The following is a 14,265-nucleotide window of genomic DNA, read 5'->3' on the forward strand; positions in this document are numbered from 1 at the left end:
TGGTAATATTTTGATAAATAGCTACTGTAGTGAGCATCTCTTCTCTCTCTTTCTCTCTCATTTTACCCCACTCTTAAATGTCAGTAGTGAGAACGCCACCTAGGTTTTGCTGATCAGACTATATACATCCGTTACATCACTTGGTCATAGTTATTGGTGCAGGGATGAGCATGTGACCAAACTACACTAATGAAGGCCCTCCCAGAAGCATGCACAAAAATTCATAGAAAAGAAGAATTCTCTTTCTATTGAAGTTACTAAGCTGGTAGGAAGTTTTAAATCAAGGCTCTGTAGGCTATCCGGTGGAGATAGCCTTCTCAGGAATAAAGCCCAAACAGGAAAGTAAAGCTAAGAGAGAGTCCAAACCCTTTGACATCATTTGAGCCCCTGGATCCAGCCATGCCTGAACCTGACAACCTCTAGATTTTTAAGTAAATCAATGAACTTCCTTTTTGCTTTCACATTTGGGTTTCTTTTAAATGCACCAAAACCCCATGCTAGAACACTAATGACAAGCTTTCTTTATAAGTATTGCTTCTGTCAGAAATAACCAAATTACCTGGAAGAGACCCTTCATAATTCAAATCAGTCATGCTTACTCCAAAGCACTCCGATTACCATCTCTACATCCACACCTACCTCCCTATTCTTAAACACCCAGATGACTTCTTGGTACATATGTAGTACTTTATGCATGTATCACACATTTCTACATTGCTCACACAAGTCTGCATTGTTTGAGGATGACTTATTACTGTATCTGTCTCCATTTCCTCCGAAGTAAATATTGTACTTAATGGTTTTTATATCCCTCTTGCCTTATACTGGGGCCTAATATGTAGTAGTTGCTATTTTGTTGAAGGAATTGTATTTTGCTGAAGAAATGAATGAATGGGAAAGAAAATGAGTTCAGAAAGTCCCTTCTATTAATAATGATTCCATGAATTGAAACCATCAATAACACAGGTAGATAGGGAAGACCCAAAGAAAACCAAATCGCTATATCCAAATTGAAGCCTCAAAGTGTCAGTCATCGGTAGCTGTTTAGTTGAGAATTTTTCCTTTCTCTGGTCCACAGGGTTGGTGAATGGGAAGAGGGAGTCCGTTCTTTTGCAAAAACATTTACCATTTTAGAAATTCCATAAAATTTAATAACCTCTCTTGTAAAATGTTATAACCAAAACATACAACCTATAATGTGGAGTATAGGTTGTCTGTTGCAAAGGAAGCAGCAGGGAGAGCAGTGGTAGCCAGAAGCTTACTGTTACCTCGCAGGCAATACAGCAGGGTGCCTTATGATCATGTCCTTATTTATGATATAACAAAGAAAAACTGAGAACAAGGTCATCAGAAGCATAAAAGAGGCAGCACTATCTGTGCAGCACAGGGTGACTGGGTGAGAGTTTTGTAATTAAAATGGACATATGCTAAGAAAAAAACAAAAGTCTGCCGAACACTGGGATAGGATCAAGGCATTGGGATGAACAAATAATCCCGCTATGTAGGCAAAAATCTTAATACAATGTCTAGATAAGTAAGAAAACTTCTGAGTCTGTGAGTTCCAGTTATGACATGTTACTGTCTTTTTGGGGTTTCCCCTCCCCACTCCCACTGTAAGGCAATCAAGCCTAACTTTCTCTATGTGCTTCAAAGATATTTACTTAAACGCTGGAACTGCCTCTCTTTCCTTTCCTCCTTCTACATCCAGCACCCAGCTCCTTTTCTCAGGTACGGCTTTCTATGTACTCCCTTCCTTCAACCTTCCTAGTCTTCACCACATGGCCTTCCTTTAGCAGGGCAGGGGGCAGGCCTTCCATAGAGCTACTGAATGACTGGTTTGCCTGCCTTTGGCCTCCAAAATGCTCCCGCTATCCAATGGATCCTAGCTTCTCACCTCCACTGTCACCACCCAGTACGAATCTCCCTCTTTCTCTGGACCTATGCACCTGCCTCCTCACTGTTCTCCCTGCCTCCTCTCTGAGCTCCTACCACCCAGGCTCCACACTGCAGAGTGATCTTTACAAATAGTAAACTATGTCCATTAGCACACGGATAAATGTTTAACAACTGCTATCCAGGCAAGGGGCGGGAGGGAGTATGGGCGTATCTATGTGTCTATACATTACACATTTTGCTGATATAAAAGATGTGTAACACACAATTTACCAAAAAAAAAAAAAAAGAGGTAACACTCTTTATCATAAATTCTATATTGCCCACTGATTTTCACAGAATGATTTCAGTGACTTTTGCCAAACTCTCGCAGCCATTGTCAACCCACAGTTGGAATTCAACCATGTTTGGTAAAAGCAGAACGTAAATAAATATTTTATTAAAATCCAGTTTAACAAAGAAGTCATTCAAGACACTGAAGCTCAAACATGAATGCCGGTTGATGTTTTTTACATTAACAAGCAAGATGAAAGAGAAACAACAAAGTTGTATATGGGCACAATACTCGTTTGTCCACGATGGGAGAGACTACTTTGTTGATCAGGTAACAGTTTTCAACTGCTAGAAAAATGTTTCTTTAATTTTTTGCATTTTTCACAAACACAGTTTTAAAATTTAACCTGTATTATTAAAACTTTTCCTATCAGTTTCTCAAGTTTAGACAATCAACAAAATAAATCGAGCTCTGATTTGTAGTTTTCCCATTTCTGTAGTGTAAATACTCCACCATGGTGGATTGCAAACTATCAAAAGAACATTTCCAAATGCAGAGTTGGATGAGATATGCTGTATCCTATCACTATATAGTACATTCATTTTAAAGAACAGAGGGAGATAACTTTAAATCATAGTAGCAAAATGTAGTCAAATAATTACAAAAAGAAGTTTTAAGCATTTATTACCGTCATTTTTCGAATATTTTATTTAACTGTAAGTTTATAAATAGTTTAGTTTTTAATGTTGGGTAGAACAAGTGACTGAAAAATTCCTGAAAATTTAAGTCGCCTCTTGCAAGCTCATGCAGCTGGCGCCAGCTCTCTACTGAATTGTCACTCCTCTGCTTAAACTTTTAAGCTGCCCATTGCACAGATTGTCTGGGGAATGTGAGAGGCAATGACAATTTCTCAATAAAATTAGTAATCATTTTTGTTGTGATGAACTGATGATGCAAAAATTCTGCAAGTCTCTGCCTGTTTTCTGAACCAAACTTGATGTTTAAAAACCCCTTTTTGTATGCATCGTTCCATTTGAGCCTTACAGATTTCCTGTGAGATGATAGGTAGGGTAGATATTATTATCCTTCCTGTACAGATAGAAAAACAAAGGAGCAAATGACTGGCCCCAGCTCATTCAGTTAAGTGGCAAAACAGGAGTTCAAACCCAGGTCTTATATTGAAAATTAAACGGGGGGCTAGAGAAAATTTAATTGAATAATACCAAGATAAAGTTTTTTAAAAATGTAACAAATGTCTTTTGTAACACTCCAGAGTCTGATATCAAATACATTCATATCTTGTTAAGGGATTCTTATACCAAGGGTGTTTTGATCTTTTAAACTGCACTATTTCTGAATTAGCTTAAAAACAAAACATAACCCAGCATGACCTAATAAATAAATAACGTGTAAGCACCAAAATGGAAATGTAGGTTCTCAAAAATTCACTGATGGATTCCACCTAGAAATGGAGCAGATTGAAACAATCTCTACCAAAGGAACATGGGACAGAAAAGGAGATTAAATCAGAAGAGGAAGAAAGCTAATGACATAATGGCCAGCCACAAATGCCACAAATGCAAAACAAAGTACATAATATTTGTTAAAGTCATCCAGTGTGCTTGATCTAATGTCTCCAAACTCAAAAAACATGAGGTTCTTGCTTATTTCAACATCTCCCTCATTTATCTGCCAATATTTACCTCATTCTTGAATCAGGTACTACTCAAACTAAGCTCTGTCAGCATAAAGAATATAGATTTAACAGGACATCCACAGAGCATGTCATGCCTATGAGCACAAATTGTGATATTTTAGGTTGCTTATGATGAAATCATTGAAAGCATTATGAGAAGCAGCAAAACACCAGGGATGCTGGTAACAATTTAGCATTTCCCAGTTCATGTGGGAATGTTAATTCCAATTACAAAGAGAAGTACCAAAGTGGAATTCATTATGATTAAGAACTTGCTGTACTAAGTGTGAATTGTTTATAACAGACATGTCTGGTGTAAAAGGCAAATACTGAGGCAGAAAGAGATGGGACATTTAAAGCTTAGCTGAGTTTTCTCTTGTACCTCTTACCTCACAAAGTTAAACAAGAATAGAACTATTATTGTAAGAAAAATCAAGATATTATTGTAAAGAAGCATCTAATAGCTATGATAGCTGCCGAAACAATTTTTTAAAGTAAGTTTTGACAACCCACTTGTGGGCTGCCTTAATATAAAATTAACATATGCAATAATCATATTAAAAATTATTAATACACATAAATGTGATAAGTATTTATTTGATGCCAATTTACATTTACTATTATAGAGTTAAAGTGTGTGTGTATGTGTGTGTGTGTGTGTGCGTGTGTGTGTTGGGTGGGGGAGAAGAGACAGAATAGGTGGAAAATAGAGCCATGACAAAGACTCATGGGCTGTAGGAGGTATCCTTATGTAAAAGGAAATATATGTGATAAACAATGATAGAGGTGGGAATGGATGTTGTATATGCCATGCCCTTTCCTCAACAGGATGGATTCCTCTTGACACTACTCAATGCATTCATCTCAACTAATTCAAGTCCTCCATTCTCCCTGGAAAACATACTGACTGATGCCTAGGGAATGCTGAACACTGGAGCCAAGGTTACTTCTTGTACTCCCCACACTTCTGCTCCCTCCAGTTAACCTATATGTTTACACCGGCTCCTTCTGCTTTTTTCCCCCCAAACATATTCCATTTACACTTGTTATTATAATTAGTTAATTTAAATAATTCATTAAATGGTGAACTAGGATTAAAGAAGTAGTTGTTCTAGAAAATCTAAATGGAAAGATGCTATATAAACAATCACTGTCAAATCAGGTGTATGCAAGCCAATTTTAACAGATTGGGGTGAGGTCAGGGGGCTAAATCATACAAATTTAGAAATCTACACTCACATATATTTGTAAGTACTTTTAATTTCTTGCTCCAATTTGGAAACTGGAGAAAATAGTTATATATATATAATAATGACTGCTGCTGATTAAACACTTAATATGTCCCAGGAATTTGTCTAAGCACTTCACATACTTGAAACTCATTTGATCTTTCTAGTAACTTGGGTTAGTATTATTATCATCCCCATTTTACCGATGATGGAAACTGGGGCACAAAGAATTAGCTTGCCTAAGGTTATATTCCTCCTAGTGGTGGAGGTCAGCCAGCCAGTCTGCTTGTAACTGCTGTGCTGTACTGATGCAATGTAGGAATATTTTATACACAAATGAAGACAGGGAACTCCAGTCAGTGGGCTCACAAAAGCTTTCACAGAAGTACGACATAAATGTTCAGTTTTAGGTTTTAAAACTTAACATTTGCAAGTATGATTTTAAAAAATAATTCCTCTGCTTTAACTGAATTTTTAGTTTAATTAACTATGAGTCCAGTTGCATCAGCTAAGAGGCTTTGCCTTCAAGAAATGGGCAGGTGAAAACTAAAGGTCTTAAATCTCAAAATGGGAGTTGGGATCTCTATACAATGGAAGGGAATTATTGTAGATACTTGAGCAGGAACATGGCATGATGTAATTATGTTCTGGAAGAGTAATCTGGGAGTCAGGTTTGGATTATTTCAATGGGAATGATTTAAAAAAAAAAAAGATGCACAGAATGGTCAATAAACATTAGCCACAAAGCTTAACAATTCTAACCATGACAGACACTAGGTTAATCTACAGTTTATGCAGGCTTTCAGATGAATGTGAAAGGCTAAAGGATGTGGAATTTTTTCCAGGAAATTACAAAATTAACAGACATATTTAAACCACTGAAAATTTCACCCTTTTGCCCAATTGAAAGGGTTTTCAGTAACAATTTTTAACCTAAAACAATGTCCTTTTCCATTTCAAGATGATCTGCTGGACCTGCAGACAAAATGAGTGGGGAGAAACTTAAAGGGGACTCCTGTACGGTCAAGTATTGTTTAAAAACATAATACCCAACCCGAATTTAAAGAGGTAAGAGATGAAGTGGATTGTTATCTTAGAGCAGAGATTCAATTGAGATAGGTTTATGTAGCGGGGAGAAGTTTTCTTTTAGGTATCTGTTACTGTCTCTTTACATATATATGCAAATTGTTATATTTTTATAAGGTATGCATATATACAATTCCTAGCATAACTTTTAAGTAGACATATTAGGATAATCATATTGGTATGAGTTGTTGAACCCACTTTTAAAATACGCATACGATATTAAATTTGGGTATTGTTTTTTTTTCCCCATGAAACTGTTGATTTGGGGACCCAATCCATGCAAGAACCTTGATTTTAGTAACTGGGGCTTCTAAGGTGGAAAAACTCGCCAAGTAGGCAAAGTAGCGTTCTTGAAGTAAATTCTGTGTCCCCTTTGAGCACCCAAGGCAAGGGCCTCCCTCCAGCTGACTTGCGCCAAGGGAAAAGAAAAGAGGAGTCATCTCTTCTAGATACATAAGGGGGTTCTGTTAACAACTGGGTTGCTCAGGGTTCTGTGTTGGCAAAGGTTTTGGTCCCCTTTTCTGAGGCAGAGGGCAGCTCTTTCTTTTCCAAGATGGCGGCCTGAGAATGGTCTGGAGGCGGCCCGAGTAGGTCGTCTCCGAACAAGCCAGTAACTAAAATGTTTAGTTCTCTCCTTTCACGACGGACAACACATGGGGCAGTTTCTACCCTTCAGAAGCCAGAGGACTTCTTCCGGAGCCCGCGATCTAGAACCTTTGCCAAGATGGTGGACGCGAGGCCGGGCAAGCGTCACCGTCCTTTACCAAGATGGCGGGGAGCGGCTTCCGGTCCGCGATTCCCCAATACTCTTCAAGAAGTCAGAGCAGAGGTGGCCACGGATAGCGTCTGAGCGCTGCCTGAGGAGTGAGTGGCTGCTGCCGAGCGCCGGGGCAGGGATTAGGTGGAGCTGCGGCAGCCTCCGCCCCCGTCAGGAGCTGGCAAGAGCTGTCACCTGTGGGGGCGCAAAAGTTACCGCCCCAAACCCTAAAGCAACATAGCACAACCTTTCCCCGAGTCACAAAAATCATAATATGTGTCGCACAAGGTAGGAAGTTCGGTCCGGGCAAAGCCCAAGCCCTTCGGACGCGGCGAGCTGGGGGAGGGGGCTGGGGCGGGCGTCTCCCGCGCGGACTCCCCTAGCCCCACGCCCCTCTCCTTGGGGACAGGCCACGTGTTTCCCTCGGACTGAGGGGGAGGCGCGTAACGGGAACAGCTGGAGGGAGTTAAATGCTGACATTTTAAAGCTGCGTGTGTTTTGTTTTGTTTGGAGGGGTAGGGGTCCTGTGCACACGAAAGGGTGGGTGACGCACTGAGTGGAGTGCAGCAAATGTCAAGATTCGGGTGAGGGGCCTTCACGGGAAACTTGGACACTGGTCCTGGAGGGGGTAGAAGGAGAGGTCAGGAGTTTGCGGGGGAGGGAGGGCGTACTTTGCAAGCAACTTACTGTTTCGCTTGCAACTTGCTTTTAGGCCTGCCACCCCCTGCTTTCCTTAAAAATAATAATAAAAAGTGCAAAGAAATTCAGCACGCCGGAGGTTTTGCATTTGGCGTGCAACTTCCTTCAAGTGTGAGCGCGCTAGCAGGGAGGGAGGGGTGGGGGTTGAACTTGGCAGGCGGCGCCTCCTTCTGCCGCCGCCGCCGCCGCCGCCTCGCAGACTCGGGGAAGAGGGTGGGGGACGGTCGGAGCGCGGGGGAGGGTGGGTTCTGCTTTGCAACTTCTCTCCCTGTGGGAGAGCGCGACGGCGGCGGCGGCTGCAGACGGGGCCGCCCAGACGATGCATCGGTGGGGGACCTGCCGGCACGCGACTACCTCCGAGTCGAGAGTATGTACGCACCGACCCCCTCCTCTGCCCTCCCTTCCTTAAGCCTCCCCAGAGGGCGTGTCTGGCTGTCCGGCCCCGAGCGCGGCCGAGACGCTGCGGCATCGTTTCCTTGCAACCCTCGTAAGCCCCGTGCTAAGTGACACACTTCGCGCAACTCGGCTCCGAGGCGGCGGCGCGGACCACTCCCGCGGCCCTGCTGCGGGCCGCGCCCCGGCCCCCCCCCCCCCCCCCCCGCCCCAGACAGCCCGCTGTCACCCGCAGGGGCGCTGACGGCGCTTGCCGCCGGGGGACTGGGCCCGTTCCGGAGTGGGTCGGGAGTCGCGGAGCTGGGCGGGGGCGGGAAGGAGGCATCGAGAAGAGAAACTAGAGAAACTCGGCTTCCCTCCCAAGCGCGCCCCAGAGAGACCAGGTTGGCCGCTGCCGCCGCCTCTCCCTTTTCTCTGGGGGTGGGGGCGCGAGAAGTCCCGCGCGCTCGGGGAGGGGGGGGCGGCGGCCGGCCGCTAGGGTCGGGGCAATGCCGGGGGTCGGGGGCGTTCAGGCGCCGTCGGGGCCGGGGTGGCGGGGGCCAGCGCGGAGGGCGTGGGGGCGGGGGCTGCGGCCGCCCCTGCAGTTGCCGAGCTTCGCCAACAGGTTGCACCGTTCCCGGCCGCCGCGCGGCCCCTCGGGCGGGGAGCGGCCGGGGGTGGAGTGGGAGCGCGTGTGTGTGCGAGTGTGTGCGCGCCGTGGCGCCGCCTCCGCCCGCCCCCCGATCGGTCCCGCTCGCTCGCCGCGGCCGGGCGGCCCTTTCGCGTGTCCGCGATCCCACCCCTCCTCCTCCGCCTCCTCCTCCATTTTGCGAGCTCGAGTCCGTGACTGGAGCCCGAGTCACTGCCCGCCCGTCGGGGACGGATTCTAGTGGGTGGAAGGAGACGCCACAGCCGGAGCGGCCGAAGCGGCGGGGCGCCGGGACTGAGGACGCGCGCCTGGGAGCCCGGCTCGCGGGGACGGGCACGGGGCGGGGGGCTGGCTTGTCAGCCGGGAAATGGGAGACTTTCTCAAATAGGGGCTCTCCCCTCCCCCCCATGGAGAAGGGGGCGGCTGTTTACTTCCTTTTTTTAGAAAAAAAAAAAAATCTCTCCCTCCTGCTCCTCCTGCTTTCACACGCTAAGTTGTTTATCTCGGCTGCGGTGGGAGCTGCGGACGGTGGCGGGTGAGCAGCGCCTCTACCAGAGGTAAGAGGTGGGGAAGGGCCGGGGCTCGCTCCCCCGAGGTGCGGGCCGGGGACGCGAGGCCGGCTCGGGGGCCGCGGCGGGAGCCTGCAAACTTTTATTAGCCTCGGGGAGTGGGGGTGGGGGCTGGCGAGGGCCGGGTGGCGGTGACGAAAGGGCAGCGCGCGGGTGACAGCGCTGGCCTCTTCCTCTCCCTCGGCCGCCGTGCCCGGGTCGGGCTGAAGGGGGAGGAACCTGAGCTCGGTGCGAGCGGAGCCTCTCCGAGCTGCCCCGGCTTGCAGTGCTCCGCTTTCCGGGCGCGGAATTCTGGCTTCTCCACTCCCGGCGCCCCAAGTCCCCCCTCCGTGCTCTCCCAGGGGGCCGCCCAAACACCCGTCATTTTCCCTTTTTTTTTTTTTCTTCTTTCTCCTTTTTTCTTTTTTATGGTGAACACCGAGCCGGGTCTGAATGCTCCTCGACCGAATACTTCCACTCCACCCTAGTGCGCCCGAGCGCGATCAGGGTTTCTGTCGAGGCTACAGTGCGTCTCCTTTCTGGAGGGCGCACAGGGATGTGTGGTGTGTGTGTGTGTGTGTGTGTGTGTGTGTGTGTGTGTGTGCGCGCGCGCAGAGAGAGCGTGTGTGTGTGAGTGTACACACGCAGGGGGCTGACAGCCTGCAACTTGGAGACTTCGGCCAGGGCTGGCGTTATCTGGTAGAAGTGGGCGTGTCGGAGAAAGAACTCAACAGGTCTGGACACATTTCTTTTACCCTTGCACTTTTTTTCTCCCCCAGGAGAGGGTTTGTTCTTCATTGCTTGGCATCATTGCGCGCCTGACGCTTCTAAGTGGCCCCTTTTAAAAAAGACCTTCCCTAGCCGGAATCCTTCTGTGGTCAAGCGCTAGTTTGACGTTTGGGGCTGCAGGCTTGGTAACTGCCTCCTTGTAATACCACTTAAGACCCCTTGCCACGGTTCATTAAGGCCGGTGAATGTGACAGTTACTTGCAATTTAAACTGGGGGATAAAGTGGTTTGAGGGATTGTTTCGTTTTTTTTGAAGTATTGTTTTGGTTTCGAGTTGGAAGGCAGCTGTCAAAGCCGCGTGGAAATTCATTAGGCTCCATTTGATACCTTGTGTTTACAGATCCTTATCCGAGAAACACGGCGGAGGGGCGGGGAGATGAGCAGTTTACCCTCAAGATGTGTAGGGGCAGGTCCCCAGCCCCGTCTCCACCTTCATCACACTGCACTTCCCGTGAGGGCCATTGAAGTTTATGCTTAAGGTCTCTCCGCACAGCAGAAGTTTCCTTCCATTGCATAGGATCTGTCATGTCCCAGATCTGCTTATCAAAGTCTTGGGCTGCCTCTTAATAACATCGTGATAAGAAACCATATACTAGCAACCCAAGACTCTGGAGAACAGCCTCCGAATTGGGATTGGTGAAGGTTTAGAACACGAGAAAATTATTCTGAGCATTTCATTGGGTATTATTTTATTTGCGTTTATATGAACGTGATTTCACAGTTGCTTTTTCTGTTTCAGTACCTCTTTATATGGAAAGGAAAAAATCTTAATTTAGGGATAAAATAGTGTTTCCTACTGAAGGTCTTAAGCAATTTTCAAAAAAAGCTTCATTAGGAGTCTATTGTTTTGTAAAGGTTGAGAGAGTTATATTTGTTTTTAAGTAAGCTAAACTTGTAGCGAGAAGCTGCTGCACTTTCTTTTGCTTTTTAAAATCCAAATTTTAGTTGGCCTGTATAGAACATATTTCATTTCCTGTGTCCAAAATTTGAAGAAGGCAGGCACTTTGAAACAGACACATTTAGTAAGAAATATGGGTTAAATATACATGTCCTTTTTATGGTATTGGAAGATGAGCAGATCATCATCGTTTATTTTTTTTTAAAAATGTGCGTGGTTCATCATAGATTGTACTGAAAGGTTTGGATGTGTGACTAGCAGGTAGGAGGCCAGTTTGGGAGCGATTTGAGAGAGAATTCTAAAATAGTAATTAGCAAATGTTATGTGTATGGGTTTTCAGAAAAGCAAACAGCCTTGACTGATTGAAAAGAAGTAGGAATTTTAATGATCATACTCTTTTTAAATTAAATACTTTGACATCAGTTTGAACCTTTAGGATAATCAGATGTAATGAGTTATAATGTCTGTGATTAACAAAGTTACAGTTCTGTGAGTGGCAGGATGAATAGCCAAGCTTAGTTTGATACAATTTTGCCCTCCGCTGTGCAATTGAATTGCATTGTGCTTTTAAATGTGCCACACTGAATGGGGGCAGGGGATGCGGATTTTTTTATTCTGGAAGACAGAAGCTACTTTAAACAAGGAGTTAAGAGTCAGAGTTAACTAAAAGGTTCATTTAACTGGCTCTTACTAATCAGATCACTGAGATAATGTGACTTTATAGCTTATTATGTCTCCCCCACCTTTCTTTTTTTTTTCTTTTTTCCCCCTGGTAGCTGGTGATATTCTCTGATGGACTCCAAGGAATCATTAAGCCCCCCCAGTAAAGAAGAAATCTCTAGCAGTGTGCTTGGTCGGGAGAGGGGAAATGTGATGGACTTCTATAAAACCCTAAGGGGAGGAGCTTCTGTGAAGGTTTCTGCATCTTCACCGTCACTGGCTGCTGTTGCTCAGTCAGACTCCAAGCAGCAAAGACTTTTGGTGGATTTTCCAAAAGGCTCAGGAAGCAATGCGCAGCAGCCGGATCTGTCCAAGGCAGTTTCGCTCTCAATGGGACTGTATATGGGAGAGACAGAAACAAAAGTAATGGGAAATGAGCTGGGATTCCCACAGCAGGGCCAAATCAGCCTTTCCTCTGGGGAAACAGACTTTCAGCTTCTGGAAGAAAGCATCGCAAACCTCAATAGGTCGACCAGTGTTCCCAAGAACCCCAAGAGCTCAGCAACCGTTGCTGTTGCTGCTGCCCCCACAGAGAAGGAGTTTCCAAAAACACTCTCTGATGTCTCTTCAGAACAGCAAAATTTGAAGGGCCAGACTGGCACCAACGGGGGCAATGTGAAGTTGTATACCACAGACCAAAGCACCTTTGACATTTGGAGGAAAAAACTCCAGGATTTGGAATTTTCTTCTGGGTCCCCAGATAAAGAGACAAGTGAGAGTCCTTGGAGATCAGACCTCTTGATAGATGAAAACTGTTTGCTTTCTCCTTTGGCAGGAGAGGATGATCCATTCCTTTTGGAAGGAAACTCGAATGAGGACTGTAAGCCTCTTGTTTTACCGGACACTAAACCTAAAATTAAGGATAATGGAGATCTGATCGTATCAAGCCCCAACAGTGTGTCACTGCCCCAAGTGAAAACAGAAAAAGAAGATTTCATTGAACTCTGCACCCCTGGGGTAATTAAGCAGGAGAAACTGGGCCCAGTTTATTGTCAGGCAAGCTTTTCTGGGGCAAATATAATTGGTAATAAAATGTCTGCCATTTCTGTTCATGGCGTGAGTACCTCTGGGGGCCAGATGTACCACTATGACATGAATACAGCATCCCTTTCGCAACAACAGGATCAGAAGCCTGTTTTCAATGTCATTCCACCAATTCCTGTTGGTTCAGAAAATTGGAATAGGTGTCAAGCATCTGGAGATGACAACTTGGCTTCCTTGGGGACTTTGAACTTCCCTGGCCGATCGGTGTTTTCTAATGGCTATTCAAGGTAAGCCAGATGGTTTTCTGTCTCTTCGGAATGGACGTAAGATGGATGGATAGACTTCAGTATTCAACAGTTTGTGTTTGTCTTCCAACGACTCCTGTGCTTTTTTCGTGTGACTAAATTTTAAGTGGTCCTTTGAAAGTAGGTGGTCTTTCAATCATGCCTAAGTGATGTATCTGTATGTAAGCATTTCACCTTTTCTTTGAAGTAATGGCATTCAGTATCCCACTGGCCGGTAGTGGAAGATTTTATTTAAAAAATTCTAAATAATTTTGCTCATTAACAGGTATCTTAAGTAAAAATTACATAAACTTAAGAGGGCTTTCATATGTAATATTTGTGTGTGCTTTGAAGTACGCTGTTAATGTTAGAGTAAAATGTACCCTTGATATTTCACAAAATCAAAAGTTGTGCTCTGGGTTTGTACACTTGTAAAATAGTAGCTTGAGGAGATCAAAGGGTTAAAATTAGAAGATTTAACAATGAGCCTTTTCTCCAGACTGAAGCTTCTGTGGAAGAATTTGAGTTTGGAGATTGCTAAAGCAGTGAGCAGTGTACCTGACCATAGCCCTAGGGGTGGGACTGCTGTTCAGCCTTTTTAAGAAAGGAATTGGTGCCAAAATGGTGCAAAACAAAACCTCCCTTTCCAGAGAGTTCCTCCAAGTTCTCAAAGAGACACCTGATGGCTTTAATTCTCAGCTGTCATTTGATTTGTTCCCCTTTTTTCCTCAGACATTTATAAGTATACTGACATTTCCTTTTGACCTCAAAAAGGTCTCTTAAAATGAAATTATCAGGAAAACGTTCTAAACTGAGATGGATCTATTGATAGGGGTTAAGGTCTCTATCCTGTATCCCTGTCCCCAATTCAGATTGTATGTCACATTTTAGGTGTGAAGGAAATATAAGAATGTGATTGTAGAGACACGGGATTGATTAATCAATGGTGTGTTTTGTTTTGTTTTGTTTGAAAGGCAGAGTAGACAGTGATTTACTTGGACATGAGCCTTTCAAGGTTTTTTGTTTTGTTTTTTGTTTTTTTAATGTTGGTGGTTTTCTTTGTTCCTAATTAGTCATTGAAGATTTTATTTAAAACTCTCTTTAAAACACTTTTTCTGTTAAAGATCTATCTTAACAATGGTGTTTGTCTCTTTTCTATCCTCCTGATGGAGGAAGGTTTTCTTGTTGGGGAAAAAATTCAGACCTAGATTTAGGCTATGTTCTATTCCTTTAAGAGGCTCACTTGGTTCTTGTATGCCTTCATGTAAACTGCCTACTAATCTATTATGTAAATAATCTTTCCTTTAGAATACCACTTCAACTTTTTGTTGTCATTCTGAATGGAAGGCTTAACAGGTTTTCAGTAAGGAAATTTGAGATATTTCTTA

At 44.5% G+C, this 14,265-nt stretch overlaps 1 protein-coding gene across 8 annotated transcripts in view; it reads left to right on the forward strand.

Annotated features, from left to right (window-relative positions):
- Positions 1-7,092: 7,092 nt before the first annotated feature.
- NR3C1 (nuclear receptor subfamily 3 group C member 1) overlaps positions 7,093-14,265 on the forward strand; it is a 118,150-nt gene continuing 110,977 nt past the window's right edge. Inside the window, exons 1-2 of one of the 8 annotated variants that reach the window (XM_058733009.1) lie at positions 7,093-7,223; positions 11,666-12,880. In XM_058733009.1, coding sequence (XP_058588992.1) covers positions 11,682-12,880 — 1,199 coding nt within the window. In that variant the 5' untranslated portion in view covers positions 7,093-7,223; positions 11,666-11,681. The other 7 variants (XM_058732988.1, XM_058732995.1, XM_058732979.1 and 4 more) reach the window with 7 other exon arrangements.

Source organism: Neofelis nebulosa, chromosome 1, assembly GCF_028018385.1.
Source record: "Neofelis nebulosa isolate mNeoNeb1 chromosome 1, mNeoNeb1.pri, whole genome shotgun sequence".
Lineage (NCBI taxonomy): Eukaryota > Metazoa > Chordata > Mammalia > Carnivora > Felidae > Neofelis > Neofelis nebulosa.